The sequence below is a fragment of the Heterocephalus glaber genome, unplaced genomic scaffold, assembly GCF_053883595.1.
Source record: "Heterocephalus glaber isolate CG9 unplaced genomic scaffold, H.glaber_assembly_v1.0 deba00001429, whole genome shotgun sequence".
Taxonomy (NCBI): Eukaryota; Metazoa; Chordata; class Mammalia; order Rodentia; family Bathyergidae; genus Heterocephalus; species Heterocephalus glaber.
In genome coordinates this window covers 3,881,014-3,900,418 of record NW_028258294.1, presented here as the reverse complement: position 1 = coordinate 3,900,418, position 19,405 = coordinate 3,881,014, and the positions used below count along the sequence as shown (strand labels likewise).

General features: G+C 38.3%; 1 protein-coding gene across 3 annotated transcripts in view; it reads left to right on the top strand.

Moving 5' to 3' along the window:
• The window catches only part of Me3 (malic enzyme 3), a 229,026-nt gene that overhangs the window by 141,699 nt on the left and 67,922 nt on the right, over positions 1–19,405 (top strand). For all 3 annotated transcript variants that reach the window (XM_004868221.4, XM_087212253.1, XM_004868220.4), the window contains exon 5: positions 14,422–14,497. In XM_004868221.4, coding sequence (XP_004868278.1) covers positions 14,422–14,497 — 76 coding nt within the window. The remainder of the gene's footprint in view (positions 1–14,421; positions 14,498–19,405) is intronic.

Sequence of the window (19,405 nt, the reverse complement as noted above, 5' to 3'; positions counted from 1 at the left end):
TTTCCAATTTAAACTGCAAAGAGATGATCTTTAGAAGCAAGTTCCAAGAAGCTAATCCAGTGGTTAGCTTTTACCTTAACTGATATAAACAAAAGCCCTACAGTTATTTCAAACTGGCATGGCAAATGCCTGTGAAGTTGGGGGGTCTTTTCCTCTAACTATTTTAGATTCTCCCTATAGGACGCCAAAAAATAGACTGACCAGGACAGATTAACAAGAGAAGAACAAGCCAGGCATGGTGGAATGCTCTGGGGGGATAAGGCAGGAATGACAGTTCAAGCCCAGCCTGGGCTCAAACACTTAGCAAGACTTTGTTTCAAAAGAAAAAAGAAAGGTGGGCCTCCCAGCCACGGGCACGCTGGTGAGGAGTGGAGCTGCATGGGCACCTTCAGCACCACCCCAGTGACCCCCTCCTCTGGCCTCCTGGTTTCACCTGTACCTGGATCCACACCCCAGAGGCACAGGGGATCATAAAGGCCATTGTCCTGAGCTCCAGAAGACAGAGCAGAATTGAACAACAGAAAGAGGGCCTCTGTCAGGCTACTTGATGAAAAATGAAGCCCACTGGAAAAGTGGAGAACCTCTGCAATAAAGGCACACCAGACCACTGTACTTGGTAAGTTGGAGGGCTCATCATCTCCCATCAGAACCTGGACCATCTTCAGGGGAAATGCAACTGGTACCTGCAGTAGAGCCTTGCAGAGTTCAACCTGTAGGTTAGGGAGCTCAACTTGAGACTTGCAGCCAGAAATCAGCCTGAATCTCACAGGTCTGCTACTGGCTTGCTGAGACTAATTGCCTTATATCTGCACACTGCTGCCTACATTGTCTATTGTGACAGCAGAGACATACCCTAAAGCAGGCCCTTCATTTTTATTTTTTATTTTCAAAATTATTTTTTTCTCTTATTTTTAAGTTTTAGTTGTTATTTTTCTATTCTTTTCAAATTTTTTTCTTTCTTCCTTCTCTTTTTCTTTTCTTTCTCTCTTTCTCTCCCACATTGTACTTCATCTCCCTTTTTGTTACCATTCCTGCCTTAATTCAGATTTCTCCTTTCTTTTTCTTTTCATCTCTCTTTTCCCTTCTCTCACTTGTCATTAGTTTCAAAGGAAATTGAATAAAGTTTCTAGCTTCCCTATTGCTGATCGGTTGTTCTCTTCTTGTCTTTGTTCTTTCATTCTGTCTTTTTCTCTTGCCTTCAACAGTTTCCTAGAGTTTGCATGATCTTCCTGTGGCCTCTGGCCTCACTTCTAACCTTTCCCTATCCTTCAACCTGTCTCTCGCTCCCTCCCCAACTTCTTCTAAGTCCCTATCCTGAAGGGTGAAGTTGCTACATTGAAGAGTTTATTCACTATAAACATATTTTGGGCTGGTCCTCGATTTTGATTTAATTCACACGGTTAAAGGTGATAGATTAATAACTACCACAAATTGTCATTTTCTAAACTGTACTTTATACTATTGTTATTGCTGATTGTATCACTTGGGCTAAGGTGTTGTGATTGATCTAATCAGTTATCCTTCTGGTATAATGAAAAAGAGATTGTCCCAGAGTCATTAGAGGCTCAAAACCTTAAGACCAGCTATATCTGGAAGACACCTCTGAGAAGCAATTATTCCATAAGGGTTCTAAATACAAGCAACAAAGATACCTACATTAAGCTATATCGAAGTATCAACCCAGGAACTAAACCAAGGACAGTACCGACAACAAAAATAGAAATGAGAAGATATTTAAGTAAGACACAATCCCAGACTTCTAGCTCACTAAAGGCAAACTCTGGGGGAAACTAGGCAGAAAAGTCTGATAATTAACCACCTGGACACCATGAACTGATAGCACAGGAAGTAACAAAACAGATAAATGAGGCTCTAGAAAAATTCAAAACAGAAATAATTTCCCAGCTAACTACAGAGATGGTGAGCAGAATGAAAGACATGACTAGAGACTCTAGAACAGAAACAGGTAAAAAAAAAAATAGATGAGTTCAGGACCATGATGGAAACCATGAATGCCCAGCATAGGAAAAAAAATGGAAATCATGAACACCCAACATAAGAAAGAAATGGAATCCATAAAACAGATTCAAACAGATATCCAGGAGATTAAAAACTCTATTGAAAGTATACACAGCAGACTGGGCCAATCTGAAGACAGAATATCAGATATAGAAGACAGGATGGTGGTCAATGACCATGAAAAGAGAGAGCTCTTAAACCTAGTAAGGGACCATGAGAAAATCCAACAGCTCCTGATGACACAAAGAAGAATAATATAAGACTGACAGGAGTCCACAAAAAAGCAGGAAGAAGTACAAATGACATAAAAAAAAACTGTTCACAGAATTAATGACAGAAAACTTCTCCCAAACAGAACAAAAGAATTTGACATACAGAAAAGTGAGGCAAATAGGACTCCAACTAGCCGTGATCAGAAAAAATTTACACCTAGACATATAATAATCAAGATCCCAAAACCCAACAGAAGAACAAAATACTACAAGCAGTTAGATAAAACAAACAAATCACATGCAAAGGAAATCCCATCAGAATCACAGCAGACTTTTCAACACAAACCCTCAAATCAAGGAGAGCCTGGGGTTAGTTATTTCAAGCCCTAAAAGAAAACAACCTCCAACCTAGACTGATGGATCCTGCAAAACTATCTTTCAAAACTGATGGGGAAATAAGATATTTCCATGACAAAGAACACCTGAGAAACTTCATGAATACCAAACCAGCACTCCAAACAATTATAAAAAATATCCTAGAAAAAGACAATGAAGGTCACAACTCCTTGAGGACCAACAGAGGAAATCCATCTGGTAAGGCAAGAAATTAAAGGAGAGGGAGAAAAAATAAAGAGCCAGCAACAGGAAAATAACATGACAGTGATAAATCAATATGTATCAGTTATAACCATCAATGTTAATGGCCTCAACTCACCAATCAAAAGAAACAGACTGACAGAATGGATTAAGAAGCAAAATCCAACAATATGCTGTATACAAGAAATGCACCTAGTTCAAAAAGAAAGTCACAGACTGAAAGTAAAAGGATGGAAAACAGTTTTACATGTAACAGGAACCCAGAAAAAAGCAGGGGTAGCTATCTTATTTACATAAAAAGTAAACTTCAAACCAAAATTATTTAAGAGAGCCAAAGAAGGTCACTACATCCTTGTAAAGGGAACAAATCAAGAAGAAGAGATGACAATCATAAATATATATGCACCAGATACTAATGCCCCCGGCTATACAAAACAAATATTAAGGGACATGAAAAACCCAATAAGCACTAATACAATTGTAGTGGGGGAAGCTTACTACCCCACTATCACAAATAGACAGATCATCTAGACAAAAAACCAACAACGAAATACTAAAACTAAACCAAGCTTTTGAACAAATGGACTTAATAGATGTCTACAAAGTGTTCCACCTCACAAAATAAGAATATACATTCTTGCTGGGGATTTAGCTCAGTGGTTCCACCACTTGCCTCACAAGCACAAGATCCAGAGTTTGATCCCCAGTACCAAAAAATATATATATACATTCTTTTCAGCTGCACATGAGTCATTCTCTAAAATAGGCTACATACTAGTTCATAGAACATGTTTAAGTAAATGCAAAGGAATTGAAGTTATCCCACGTATATTATCAGACCATAGTGCAATTAAACTGGAGATCAATAGCATAAGAAACCACAAGAACTTCACAAACACATGGAAATTGAATAACACTCTCCTAAACAACCAAAGGGTCACAGAGGAAATTAAAGAAGAAATAAGACAGTCTTTGCAATTAAATGATAATGCCAGTACAACATACGGGAATCTATGGGACACAATGAAAGCAGTTCTCTGAGGGAAATTCATAGCAGTGAATGCTCACACTAGGAAAACAGAGTGAGCTCAAATAAACAACCTAATGCTGAAGTTGAAGCTCCTAGAAAAAGAAGAGCAAGACAAAACCAAAGCTCATACAAGTGAGGAAATTATAAAGATCAGAACAGAGATTAATGCAATAGAGACAAGAGAACGATTAAAAAAAAATCAATGAATTGAAGAGTTGGCTTTTCAGAAGAATAAATAAAATTGATAAATCCTTAGCCAACCTTATCAAAAAAAGGAAAGAAAAGGCTCAATTCCATGCAATTAGGAAAGAAAAAGGTGAAGTCAGAACAGATCCAGCAGAAATCCAGAGGAATCATCAATACCTATTTTGAGAACCTGTACTCTAACGAAATGGAAAACACAGATGAAACAGATTTCGGACAGATTTCTAGATATATATGAATTACCAAAGTTGAACAAAGAAGATATGAAAATTCCAAAGACCCCAATTACAACCAGTGAAATTGAAAACGTAATTAAAAATTTACCACCAAAGAAAAGCCCAGGTCCTGATGGCTTCACTGCTCAATTATACAAGACATTTAGAGAAGAACAATTGCCACTACTTGCCATTACTCTTAAACTTTTCAGTGAAATTGAAAGGGAAGCAATACTTCCAAATTCATTCCTAGAAGCAAGTGTTATTTTGATTCCAAAACAGGGAAAGACCCAACCATAAAAGAGAACTACAGGCCAATTTCCCTAATGAACATAGATGCAAAAATCCTCAACAAGATACTGGCAAACAGAATACAGAGGGTCATCAAGAAGATCATACACCCTGACCAAGTCAGATTTATCCCAGGGATGCAAGGATGGTTCAGCATACATAAATCAATAAATGTAATACATTATATTAACAGAGTCAAGGACAGAAATCATATGATCATTTCAATAGAAGCAGAAAAAGCATTTGATAAAATTCAACACCCATTCATGATAAAAACTCTGCAGAAAAGTGGAATAGAGGATCTTTATCTCAACTTGATAAAGGCTACCTATGAAAAACCAACAGCCAACATCATACTAAATGATCAAAAACTGAAAACTTTCATGCTAAAATCAGGAACAAGACAAGGATGTCCACTATCACCACTCCTGTTCAATACAGTTTTGGAAACACTGGCCACACCGATTAGACAAGAGAAAGAAATAAAAGGAATAAAGATAGGAAAGGAAGAAGTTAAACTGTCATTTCCTGATGATATGATACTCTACATTGAAGACCCCAAAAACTCTGCCAAAAGACTTCTAGACTTAATTGACAGATAGAGTAGAGTAGCTGGATATAAGGTAAACACTCAAAAATCAATAGCCTTCTTGTACACCAATAGTCTCAGTGAGAGATATTAAGGAAACAATCCCTCTTACAACAGCATCCAAAAAAATGAAATATCTAGGAATCAATCTAATGAAGGAAGCAAAAGACTTGTACATTGAGAACTACAACACTCTGAAAAAAGAGATCAAAGAGGATATAAGAAAATGGAAAGACATGCCTTGCTCCTGAGTAGGAAGAACCAATATAATGAAAATGGCCATACTTCCAAAGCTGCTATACAGAGTCAATGCAATCCTGATTGAAATCCCAACAGTATATTTCACAGATCTAGAGAAAACAATCCAAAAATTTATTTGGAACCAGAAGAGACTTAGAATAGCAAAAGCAATTCTAGGCAACAGAGACATGGCAGAGAGTATCACTATCCCCAATTTGTGACTATACTACAAAGCTACTGTGATAAAACAGCATGGTACTGGCAAAAGAACAGACCTGAGGATCAGTGGAATAGATTAGAAGATGCAGAAACAACTCCAAACATACTCAGCTACCTCATCTTTGACAAAGGAGCCAACCATCCTCACTGGAGGAAAGATAGCTTCTTTAATAAGTGGTGTTGGAAAAACTGGATTTCAACTTGCCAAAGACTAAAACTAGACCCCTATCTTTCATGATTCACTAAACTAAAATCAAAGTGGACCAATGATCTAAATATTAAAACAGAAACACTAAACTTGCTGGAAGATAAGTTAGGTAGAACTCTTGAAGACATTGTCATAGGAAAATACTTTATGAACAAATCCTCAGTAGCAGGGAACTAGCACAAAGAATCAACAATTGGGATCTCATCTTATTAAAAAGCTTCTGCACTGTAAGAGAAACCATCAACAGAACTAAGAGACAACCTACAATGTGGGAAAAAAATTTTACCAGCTGTTCCTCAGACAACTACTATCTAGAATATATAAAGAACTCAAAAAAAATCAGATACCCCCCCAAATATAAAGAACCAATTCAAAAATGGGCATCTGAAATGAACAGACATTTCTCAGACAAAGAAGTAAAAGCAGAAAATAAACTTAAGAAAAAATGTTCAACATCACTGGTCATTCGAGAGATGCAGATGAAAACAACACTGAGATTCCACCTCACCCCACAAAGAATGGATGCTATCAAGAAATCAACCAATAACAAATGCTGGTGGGGTTGTGAGGAGAAAGGATCCCTTCTTCATTGTTGGTGGGAGTGCAAACTGGTGCAACTACCTTGGAAATTAATATGGAGATACCTCAAACAACTAGAATTAGAAGTCCCATTTGACCCAACTCTTCCTCTGATAGGTATCTCCCCAAAAGAATTGAAAGACTCATACCACAGTGATATATGCTCACCCATGTTTATAGTGGCACAGTTTGTGATAGCTAAAACTTGGAAACAGCCCAATTGCCCATCAACTGGAGATTGGATAAAGAAGATGTGGGCTTTTTATAAAATGGAGTACTACACAGTCATAAAGAAAGAAAACTAGAGACATTTACAGCTAAGTGGATGCACATTGAGGCCATCCTCTTAAGTGAAATAAATAGGACACACATGTGTAAATACCAAATAGTTTCTCTGGTGTGAAAAACTAAAAGTATAAATAAGGATAAAAATGTATAATTGATATTGTGAAATAGGAAGAAAAGGTCTAAAGGAGTAGGGGAAGTGGGATGGGTAGAGAAAAGAAAAGAAGGGAAAAGAAAAAATACTATGAGAAAAGGAAAAAAAGGAAACAAATTCTTTGTAAATACAGAAGGAAGGAGGGCATGAAGGGAGGGCAGGGGAATGGGGAGAAAATAAGAACCAAGATACATCATGTAAAGGTACAAGATCCCAATGATGAATGTAACTGTATTGTATACCTAAAAGGTACCAATAAACTTAATGAAAAAAAGAAAGAAAAAAGAAAGTCTGAGAATGCACTCAGTGAAGCCCTGTATCACAAAAAAAGAAGGGGAGGGGTCATTAAAACTTGGGTTTAAACACACTGAAAAAAGGGTTTGGGGCTTCTGAGGGAAGGTGTTATGAGGAGGTGTCCAGGAAAATTACAGTAACCAAGAGGTATTTAGTAACTTTTATTTTGCAGAATTAAGTCAAGGCCTTTCCCTCTGACAGAATTGTTAAGAATCCTCCTCTCCCTGGAACATAAGAGGAAGACTTCTATACAATTGTAAATTTTTTTATATAAATGTAAGTTTCCTTTACAAAAGGAACATTTTTGCCCAATTTTTAAAGCTTTTTCTGCATCTGCTGATTCTCAACAGCCTTTAGCTCAAAATAATCTCTCTGCCCAAATGGCATATTTTGAGGTGGCATTTTCTGGTACCCTTCACCTGAAATTTGCTCCCAAATCTTATGAGTAAATTAATTCAAATACCTAGACTTCTTCTTCATTGTGGTGAATACAGCCCTGCACCCCTGAGTCTTATGTATTTTCCTTTCCCCTGCCCATCCACCATCCTCTATGTGCTCCTTTCCCTGCTGTAAGCCACAGAGGCAGCACTGCCTGGCATCAGCCAGCACCACTCAGCATTGCTCATATGCTCCTCTGGGTAGGATACAGCATAGTGAACAGACAAATCACCTGCGCTCCAACTCTCATCAAACTTTATTCAAACTTTTCATCTTTATTCATCAACCATCATCATCATCATGCATTTATTCACTTCTTCATTTATTCAACAATTATGTATTTAGGATCTAATATAGACAAAGGCTGAAAATACAATGGTAAGCTATAGCAAAAATAGATGTACACCTTGCCTTTGTGAAGCTTACAGTCACATGGAAGGGGGTCATTAGCTAAGTAGCCACTCACATAAATGTCACAATTTTGTGTATGCAGGGATGAGGTTCTTGAAGCCTCTACTTTGAAAATTATCAAAAGAATGAGTAGAAATTTACTGAATGAAGAGTGAGGAGAGGCAGCATGTACCCAAGCAGAAGGAACAGTATGTGAATTGGCAAGGAGGGTACATGGAGGACTGGAAAGAAGGCCAGTATAGCTGATGCCTGGAGAATAAGAGGAATGAGTCTTTGTTTTGTCTTGCCTTTGAATCACAGTGGTAGAAGATGAGATCAAAGACTTGGTTTTAGACATGTTAAGTTTGAAGTGTTCTGTATGCATGTCAGATGGGCAGTTAAATATAGAGTTCTAGAGCAAATGCTCTAAAACTAAGGATGATTCCCTCCCACCTCAGGGCATATTTACCAATGTCTGGAGACATTATTGTTGTCACAGTGGAGTGTGGGGTGCTACTGGTATCTAGTGGGTAGAAGCCAGGGATGATGCCAAACACCATGCTATACAAGAACTACCCCCCAGCAAGAATCATTTAAGACAAATTGCCAATAATGCCAAAGATGAGAAACTGTAATTCTCAGATATTTGAGAGTCACTGGCCAAATGCCTTGGGCAATGATGAGATCATATAGAGAAAAAAATTAGAATATAAAGGAAAGTGCAATAGTATAAGTCCTTGAGAAACTTTATCATATAATGGCTTAATGATTCCAGCATAAGAGACTAAGAAGAAACAGGCAGGGGAAGAAGAGGAAAACTCAAAGAACACAGAGTCCAAGTTAGGGCGATGATGTGAGTAAAAGTGCTAGATGCTACTGAAAAGCCAAAGAAGATGGCACTGAAAAGTGTCCATTGCATTTAGGGATGTTGGTGTAGAATAATTCCACTTTAAAGGAAATAAGAAAATTGTCTATTCTGAGCCAAATATGAGTGTCCATGGTCCAGGAACACAGATCCAAACTATAGTGAATGATATGTGGAAAAGGTTACATGAGCTTTTATAGTCACAGAACCAAAGAAAGTCATAAGTCAACAGATTTACCAATTACATTGGTGGGAACACTAGGTAGGCAAAGCAGAAAAATTTCTTCTATAGGACTCAGATGTTATCTTATAGCATTCTTCCTGTTAGGGATGATAGAGGATAGAGGATACAAGTCTCTGAAGCTTAGCTATAGATTCCAAAAGTTTTATCCAGAAATCACAAGTATATTAGGTCAGAGGTTAATAGTAAATGACTATTAAAAGGGCCTATAGATAGGTCAAGATAAAAATGCAACATTCCATCTCTCCACAATCATAATGCTCTAGTTAGCCAAAGTTGAACAAGTCTGAGAGCAGGCTCTTGAATATAGATGTGACTTCTTCAGAGAACTTCAGTTCACAGGGATGTGGAGGCCATCAGCAATTTGGTAGCAAGATGTTAAGAAAAGACATATTGCACTGGGTCAAGGACTGAGGGTAAGATGAAAAATGAAGGCAGCTAATGTAAGTCATGCTTTTAAGAAGTTTGACAGTGCAAGGGAAGAGAAAGAACAGTCCTGGTGAGGAAAGTGGAGATTAAGATTTGAGGTGCTTTTATTATTTTTTGTGTTGGAAACTTTCAAAAACATATGAAGTGAGCAGATTATTATAATGGATCTTTATGTACCTTGAATTCTGTGGACTCTTGATTTGGTTTTATTTGTTTCTCCAAAATATTTTTTATTCTAGGAGAATTAACTGCATTCCAATTCCAAACTCTGTGTCTTCTAATCAGCAATAGCTGAAATCTGTGCTCAGTTCTTTCAGCTTTTAACTGCAGCTTTTTTGTCACTCCCTCTGTATATGCATATTAATGGTCAGCCAATGGGTTTGGGCAGATTTTTTACCCACCTTTGGGAATTCATCACCTCTGCAGGTGCTTCACTTTCAGAATTCTCCCCTTTCACTTTCTAGCTACTCTGCCAACCCCAGATCTGTTCTCTGACACCTCAAGGTAGTAAGACTTTGGCTTTCTGCTGCCCCACATTGAATGCAAATTGGTGCCCTTAAACAAAAAACTGCAAATCTCAAGAGATATGATTCCTGCTTTCCCAGGTAGATTTGACTCTAGTTTCTGGCAACCTTAAGCCAAATACCATTGCCATAAATAAACACACCTTTCATAACATAACAATAAAATAAATTCTTTAGAAATGAATAATTTCATAATTGGTATCTACAGAAAAGTTCTTCTGTCCAAACAACTGTGTTACTAAAAGAAGCTGAAGGTTTATTTTTATTTTTAGGATGATAAAGACTTGGCATACTTTTTTATTTCCCATTAAGTTTATTGGTACATTTTAGGTATAAAATACAGTTACATTCATGATTGGGATCTTGTACCATTACATGAGTATCTTGGTTCTTATTTTTTTTCCCCTTCCCCTGCCCTCCCTTCACCCCCCCCAACCCTTCCCTATTTGCAAAGACTTTGCTTCCATTTTTTTCCTTTTCTCTTATTTTCTCTTTTCCCTTTTTTCCTTTCCCTACCCCTCCCACTTCCCCTGCTCCTTTAGACCTTTTCTTCCTGTTACACAATATCAATTATACATTTTTAAAATTACAATATCAAGATCTAGGAGACATTACCACAGATTTTACAGAATTTAAAAGGATATAGAAAGCATATTTCAAAAATCTGTTTTGAAATAAATTTGACAACCTCTAAGAAGTACCTTGGAAGACAAATTAATGAAACTAACTCTGGAGGAAATATAAAATTGGAATAGCACCTATTAAAAAAAGTATATTCCTACCTTGAAAACCTACCTATATGACAACAACAGGCTCATATACATTTTAACTGGTAAATTATATCAAACATTTAAAGCAGAAAAAAGAAGGAACACTTCTCCCCTCATTTTAGGAATTCAACATTGTGCTAATCCTAAAACTGGATAAAGATAATAGAGGAAAAAAGTATGAACATAGATAGAAATTTGTTTAACAAAACAAACTATTAGAAGTCAGATCTGGCAATATGTAGAAAGTGGTTTTGTTATAGGGATGGCAGTGTTGGTTCAGCATTGGAAGATTCACCCCCAAAAGTCATCATTTTAACAGAGGAAAGGAAAAAGCCATATGATCCTGTCACTAGTTGGAGAAAAAGTATTGGACTAAATTCTACAGCTGTTCATGGTAAAAGCTATCAGGAGACTAGAAGTAGAACAGAACCTTCTCAACAGATTAAAGACATGTACTCCATACATGTATTCCAGTGAGAAAACACCTTATATGAATGGAGAAGATACAATGCTTTCTCCTTAAGGTGGGGAACAAGGGCAGATATGCTTACTCTTTATCTGTCCATTAAACTTTGAAACCTAGGCCCCAACAAAATAATCTGGCAATAAAATGACACAATTAGGATAGGATTGGCAAGGTAGAAGCAAAATCTTGATATGTAGATGAAATGATCATCTACAGAGAAAATACTAAGAAATCTGTAGGAGCCCTGAGAACTTGTATTTGAATTTAGCAGGATTAGAAAACACAAGGTATATATAAAAATTCAGGTCTGTGTATACTTGCTATAAATGAAGAATTGGATATTGAAATTTAAAAGTTATGTAGGAGTACAAAGGTCCTAGAAAAGTTTAAAAAAAAAAACAGTGTTGGAAAATGTTTAGTACCTAATTTTAAGACTTCTTCTAAAGCTACAGTAATCAAGGCAGTGTTGGTGTAAGGAAAGTCATATAGATCATTTGAATAAAACAGAGAATTCAGAAATAGAACCACACATATATGGTCCACTGAGTTTTGAAAGATTATTTAACATTAACATTTTATAGAATATAAACTCAATTCAAGAGCCGAGAAAGAGATAGTCTTTTCAGCAAACGGCACTAGAACACCTGTTATCTGTATATAAAAAATTAACCTCAAGCCTTTTTTTCCATACATGAAAATAACTTGAAGGGATCTATGAACCTAAATATGAAAGCCTAAAAGTATAAAATTTTAAGAAGAAATTATAAGGGAAAATGTTTATGAATTCAGGGTAGGCAAGAACTACCTAGGATACAAAAGACATGATGTATAAAAGAAAAACATTGATAAATGAGATTCCATCAAAATTTAGAACTTTAGATGACATCATTGAGATGAAAAGTAGTCCTTAAACAGACCATATTTACAATCCATATAACCTATGACCAGAATATATAAAGAATTCTTAGAGCTCATTCATAGACCACCAAATTAAAAAGTAGACATAAGATGATGATAAATAGCCAGTATAGCACAAGGAAAGGTGTGCAACTCTAGAATCAGAAAAATACTAATCAGTACAATAACAAGATTGAATTATACACTCATTAGGGAGATGAAGTTAAAAGTTTTAAAAGCCTTGTCATGACTTTTTCTTTTTGTTGCATTCTCCCCCTTTGCGATTAACTTGTCACGCCTAATGGATTCATTCTGCTGGGCTTCCTGGGGTTGTGATCTTCATTGTCTTTTCCTAGGGTATTGTCTAAAATTTTTTGGAGTGCTGGTTTGATATTCATGAAGTTGCTGAGGTGCTCTTTATCATGAAAGTCTCTTATTTCTCCATCAATTTTGAAAGATAGTTTTGCAGGGTACATCAATCTGGGTTGGAGACTGTTTTCCTTTAGGGCTTGAAATACATCACTCCAAGCTCTTCTCGCCTTAAGGGTTTGCATTGAGAAGTCTGCTGTGATTCTGATGGGCTTTCCTTTGTATATGATTTGTTTCTTTTCTCTCACTGCTTGTAGAATTTTCTTCTTCTGTTGGATTTCTGGAATCCTAACTATTATATGCCTATGTGTAGATTTTTTTTTTTTTGATCAAGGCTATTTGGAGTCCTATATGCCTCACTTATCTGTATGTCAAGTTCTTTTCCCCTGCCTAGGAAGTTTTCTGTCATCACTTCTGTGAACAGATTTTTTTTGTGTCATCTGCACTCTCTCCTCTTTCTTCATTGACTCCAGTCAGTCTTATGTTATTCTTCTTTGCATTTTCTAGCAGCTGCTGGATTGATTTCTCATGTTCCTTTACAATTTTAAAGCAATTTTTCTTTTCCTGGTCAGTAATTGCAATCTTTTCTTCTATATCTGAAATTCTATCCTCACACTGGTTCATTCTGCTGTGCAGACTTTCGATGGAGTTTTTAATCTCCTGGAAATCTGTTTGCATCTGTTTTATGGATTCCATTTGTTTCCTATCTTGGGATTCCATCATGTTCCTCAGATCCTCTATTTTTTTAATCTGTGTCCTCTCTAGATTTATTAATCATGTCTTGCACTATGAGCACAATCTTTGGTGTTATCTGAGTAATTATTTCTGATTTCATTTTTCCCAGATCCTCTTTTGTTGCCAGTTCAGAGAGTCCAGGTGATTGAGTATCAGATTGTTCCATCTCATTTCCCTTTGGAGTTTCTGTAGATGATCCAGAAGTCTGTTTCTGAGGCTTGTTTATGTGTCTTCTCATTTCCACAGGGTGGGAGGCGGGGCAGGTGCTTCAGGCATCTACAAGGCTCACCTTCTCTGCCCTAGGAGCGTGAGATGGCAGCCTTGGCATACTTAAGGGCTGTTGGAAAATTAATTAGGAATCTAGTAGAGTAAGAGGAAAATGATCATTCTACAAGTACACATATTGTTTGTCTCACCCCTGACCCTGAGATAGAAGACACATTCATGCTCACATACTTTAGGTCTAAACATTGAAAGTTCTAACTCAAGCTTAAAAACTTAAATAAAATATAGTCTATTATCCTGTCTTTACAAACATAACTATACTTAATGGGCTGGAAGGCTGAGTTTGAATTTTGAATTCTTGTACTCCAGTGGTCCAAAGAAAACTTGTCTCACAGCTAGCATCCTATCCTTTTCTCATCCCAGCTGCATCTCCATTCAGGGGCCTTGTGCACATGTGTCAGACATCCCAAACCACATGTCCACAACCCATTCACAACCCCCTAAGAGTCCAGCCACTGTAGTGTGGTCCGTACTCAAGAGAAGGAATCTGGAAAAGAGATCCACAAGAAGCCATAGGGCCATCTAGCAAGGGAAGTCTAGGATCCTCAGTACCTGATCTAGAGGGAGGGAGAGAAAGAAGGTGCAGATTCTGGAGAATACAAACTCCAACTGGGCAAACCTCTTGGCCTCATGGGCTCCAGGTAGTATGGAGAGGAATAATTAGAGGCAGGCCAGAGCTGAACCTTCTAAACTTTTAGGCTTTGACAAGGGATGCCTCTTGCCCAGGTCTATGAGCAAAATTAAATGGTGCAGAGCTTACTTAATTAGGTGATGCAATGATTAAGTGGCTGCAAGACTCAAAATGTTTGGTCTTTGCTCTGTTCTTATGCAATCTAACTGCCTAGTTTCTCTTTTGTATGTGTTTGTTTTTCCTAGTGGGCTGTTTATTACCATTCATGACAAGGGCCACATTGCAACAATGCTGAACTCTTGGCCAGAAGAAAATATTAAGGTATGATCTTGATTTCATTGCTATTTCTCTCTTGTTGGGTAAATCCTTTCAGGTTGCATTAGAATCATTCCCTCCTGTAAGATTAGCTATTATGACACTGAAGGCAACATACTGCCCTCCTTTACCAGGCAAGACCATGGACTTGTCTTGATCAAATACAAACGTACCTCAGAGTGGAGAGTACATTAATCAAACACCCATATTCAATTACCCATATCATCATCATCATCACTACCACCATCGTCATCATTAGTCTGAAGATATGTTCAGCATGTATTGAGTACCTGCTAAGTATGAAATGGCAGTTTCCATGGTGAATACAGCAAGAAATCACACAACAACTCTCTTCTCAAGTACCAGGAGGAAAACAAGACAGATACCAAAAAATAGCCAGGTAGAAATTGCCCAGAGATAACTGAAGTACACAGAAAGAGCTGACAGTTTTCAAAGGGGCAGAGATGACTTTTAGCTCAAAGAAAATCTCAGATGACTTCAAGTGGGAAATGACACTGGACCTGGGGCTTAAACTTAGGGTAGAGTTTGGACAGCTAGGCATTGCAGAGACTGGGATGTTGGCAACAACCTTCTGCACAAAGAGAAAGGCTTATGTTGAGCAGTATCTCTCCATTTGGCCTTGTGTACCCCAGGTGTACACAGCAGTAGGGGTTATATGCAGAGTGACAGAGTAAACCACCAGATTTTTCCTGGAGTATCAATTTTATTCAAAAATTAGGGGAAAGACCTTATTTTTTTGTCAGTGGGAGATGTTATTACAATTCTAAATTTATTTTGTTTATGTACCATTTGTTTGGTTTTCTTTCCAACCATATTTGCTATTATCATTTAAATTTTTTATCATTTTATCTTTTAAAAATATATTTTATTAGTGCCTATTACTTTTACAAAATAGTGGGTTTCAGTGTGGTGTTTTGTTCTTTCTTATTTTTTATTTTTATTACTACATCTTTGGAATTATGTAATGATTACATTCCTCATAGGGAGTTGGTACATGTACATAGCAATCTTAATTTTTTATATCTCTTTCCCTTCCCTTCCTTCACTATTCCCTCCTTGTCTTGGCCCCCTTCCCATTTGTAAATCTGTCTCCCTGTTTCCTATTATCTCTTTTATTTTGCTTTTTATTTATACTTTGGGTTTCTCATGTAAAAGAAGCCATGTGATATTTAAGCTTGTGTGTCTGATTTATTTCACTTAACATTACGGTCTCAAAGTGCATCCACATTCCTAGAGATGACTCCACTTTATCCTTCTTTACAGCATAGTTAAAATGTAATATTTTAACAGGCATATAACATATTTTGATCATATTCATCTCCCCTGTTACCCTCATATATACCCTCCTATCCTTTATCTTCATTCACTTCCTCTTGTCTAATAATAATGAGAGAAAACATTGTGTATAACAAACAGGATATAATGTGGGATGTAAATGCTCTGTTAATTTTAAAATATAAAACATAAGATTTTATAGAAATGTATTAGCCTCCAGCTAAACCCCAGATCTTCTGCTGTAAGAACTTCTGTGGGAAAGCTTTAGGGGATCTGGTATCTAAGATGACTGTCACTTTTGGTAGCAATATGGGTGAAACAAAAATGCCAATCATTTGCTGACTGCTTAGTGACAGTATTTCTGGCACAGGAGCTGGAGAAGGGACTAGGGCTGACCAAGTACAATACAAGAAACTCTTGGGGCCAGTGCTTACACCACTGTACCGCCACTAAGAGTCTGTGGCACTCTACCTTCATTCTCCAGGGCCTCCCTCCCTCTTTCCCTGTCAATTCTGTAAGCCCCATCACCCCTCTCCAAAGGGCACCAAATATGGCTTCTTCCTATCTACTTCTAGTTGTTTTCCTCCTGCTTCTTGCCCTCTCTGAGCAGTGTTATTATTCAGACAGGGGGGTGGGGGTGGGCACCATCTTTGCTTTGAGGAGCCAGGCCTGAGCCACAGTCGAGGCCCTCGAACTTCAATCCTGGCCATGGTGGATGGTTCATTTTGTACATCTCTGTCTAGAAGTAATTTTCCCCAATGCATCTCTTTATTGCTTATCTGCTTAGAGCTCAGCTATGTGCAGGCATTGGCCTTGCAGGTTTTTGTCTCTGTCCAGAGAATCCAGTTTCCAGGGTGGGTCTAAGATGAAACTATAATAAAATCTTGAGGACATTAAGGAAAGCCAACTCACTCAATGGGAAGTTAACTCTAGGCTGACCTGACTAAAGATGCTGATGAAGTCCTTCAAATGAGGGCTTTTCTACATTGCTAGAGTGTTCAACCATGGAGAAACTGTACACAGTAGCCATTCAAAAGATGCTTATTGAATTGAATGAACTCAATCAACAGATGTATTAAGCATCTTTCATATACCAAGCACTATACCAGGAACACAGATGGATTCTCCATTATACATATAATACTTTTATTTAAATTATGAGGAATTAGAAAGAATGATAAAAAGATAATCTCCACCTTAAACAGAAATAAAAAGGCACTTGCCTCCAAGCGGGCACCAAGGCTTACTGAGGGACTCATGAGCTGGATGTCAGGTTTCACTTGCTCCTGATGTTAGGGCACAATTCACACAACTGTTACCGGTGCCCTGATACAAGAGATGCAAAAGAAAAAAACATAGGTCTTGCCTCCAAAGTGCTTTATGCCATGGTTGGAAAACCACAGTGTGAATTCAAAAATAGAATCTTGGGAGCTACATGTACAGTGACTTCAATAAACATATTTTGAGACCCTGCTAAATATTGAATTCTAAGTAAACAGAGAGATAAAAACAGTGGTTATGGAGGAAGAGAATAATGGGGGCATGGGGTCACCCTAAAGGAGATGAAACTCAAGAAAGCCCAACTAGAGAGACATCACTGCCTTTAAGGAGAGTCTGTGTTACATGAGCAGATCTGGGCTGGATCTGCTGAACCTAATTCAGTTGCTTTTGACTACTATTTAATAAACATCTACTCTGTAAGTGTTTCCTGGGAGCATGGGGTTAAGGAAATGCAGACTCAAACTTAAGGAGCTTACAGTGGTGAGACTGACCCGGAAGCAATGACAGTACACTGTGCCTGTGCTGCCAAAAAGAGGACCTTGTGAGGCAAGGAGCAGATTGGTGACCAGTCTGCTGCCTATCCCAAGGGACCCAGAGTGGATAGGTGAATGCTTCCTCCATCCTTTATTTCTGTCTCACTTTGGAGAAGCCCAGAGGTCAGTTCTTATGCAGAGGAAGCAGCCCTGGCTTTGCAACCAGGCAGATGGGCATTCTGGACTTAAATCTTTCATTTACGTGGGGGGAGGGGGCAGATAATCTCTCTGAGCTTTGCTTTCCTATTGTGAAGACAAACAATAACAATGTTTGTACACATTGAAGGGCACTTGGATGGACATTGTCAATACTGGAAGTGGCAAAAGCAGCTATCGCTCACATACCTGTGCAGTGCTTGGGGGCAGCTGTGGAAGGGTCTCACCTTGGAATCAGAGGCCACAAATGAGCAGATGATTTGGCCCCCAGACACATTTGATTTGGCTTTCAATGATTGTTGAATTTGTAGGCAATGTTTTAAAATCTGCAAATTTCATTTTACAAAATAAATATTAAAACACTTGAATTTCTTGCTTCTCTAGAAAAAATGGGAGCTCTGAATATTGGGCCTACAGTTTGGCATGTAAACAAGCCAGCTGGGGCTTATTGGGTTGCCCCTGTGTACCCCAGACCCCTACCTTGCCCCAGTCACTGGCGTTTTTCTGGAGGTTCCCTCCCCCTCCCCCAAGGTGACCTTTTAAAAGTTCAGAATGTTCCAGGGTGTAGTCGTGCTTGCTCATTTCCTGACATTTTCTCCAGATGCATTAAAAATAAGAGATGATGCTCTTCCTACCCAGCCAGGGACATCTCCACTCATTATCCCTTGCATGGCACTTCAGAATTGACACAGGACTTCTCCTTCACCGTTTTCAATTTATCTCTCAGGAACTGTGATCAAAGTGCTGAAACCCCCGAGGTAGGTTGTGGAGAACAGGTACAAGTGTGTTTTGCTCAGATGAGCAAACTAAAGTTAATTCACTTGCCTGAAGTCCACAAAATGAATGTCAGTGCCCAACTCATAGCCTGCTGCTGAGCCACCTGTCTCCTAGCTGCTGAGATGGGGAAGCAGATTTTTTCAAGGAGCAGGTTTCTTTTCATCCTGGCTGCCTGGCTACAGAGGAAGATTGGTTCAGAGCACCTTCCAAGTCAACTCAAATGTTAAAAAATGACTTTCTATTGTTTCCTAGCTAGAAAGCAGAACTGCAAACTCAGATGTATGAGGGTTAGGCTGTGAGAGAAATAGGGCCAAAGCCCAAGACTGGAAAAATTATAAAGTTTTGTACACCTTTCTTATTCAGGTTGGATGGGGCAGGACATCAAGAAATGTCCAGCATAAATCACAAAGAGGAGTGAAAATTGCTTTTCTTACTTTTTCCCACAGTAGGCATTGCCTGGAACTGGAAGGCAGCTCAGCTGACAATCACCCTTCTTCCCAACCATTTTCCCAAGCTCCTAAATCACTCATTTATCCCAGTCCCAATAGCTTCTGGAGGAAGCATTGAGAGGCATTTGGGTATGAAGCCAAGGGAGCATCTTGCAGTAGGCACCAGCCATGTGGGTATTTAAAGTTGGACCACATTGCCAGAGCCAAATGCCTACCTAGCATGCATCGGCATGGCCTGTGCTCAGTGTGAGACATTGGATTTCCCTGGAAACAGACTGTGCAGTAGAAATTAGCATATTAGAAAGTGTTCTTGGGTCAACACTGGTGGAAGGAAAGGAGGCAGGGTGGATCAGAGAAATTCAGCTACAGTGAGGTTCAAAAGAAAGGGTCAGTTGAGCTGCTGAGGAGGCTCCATACCAGGA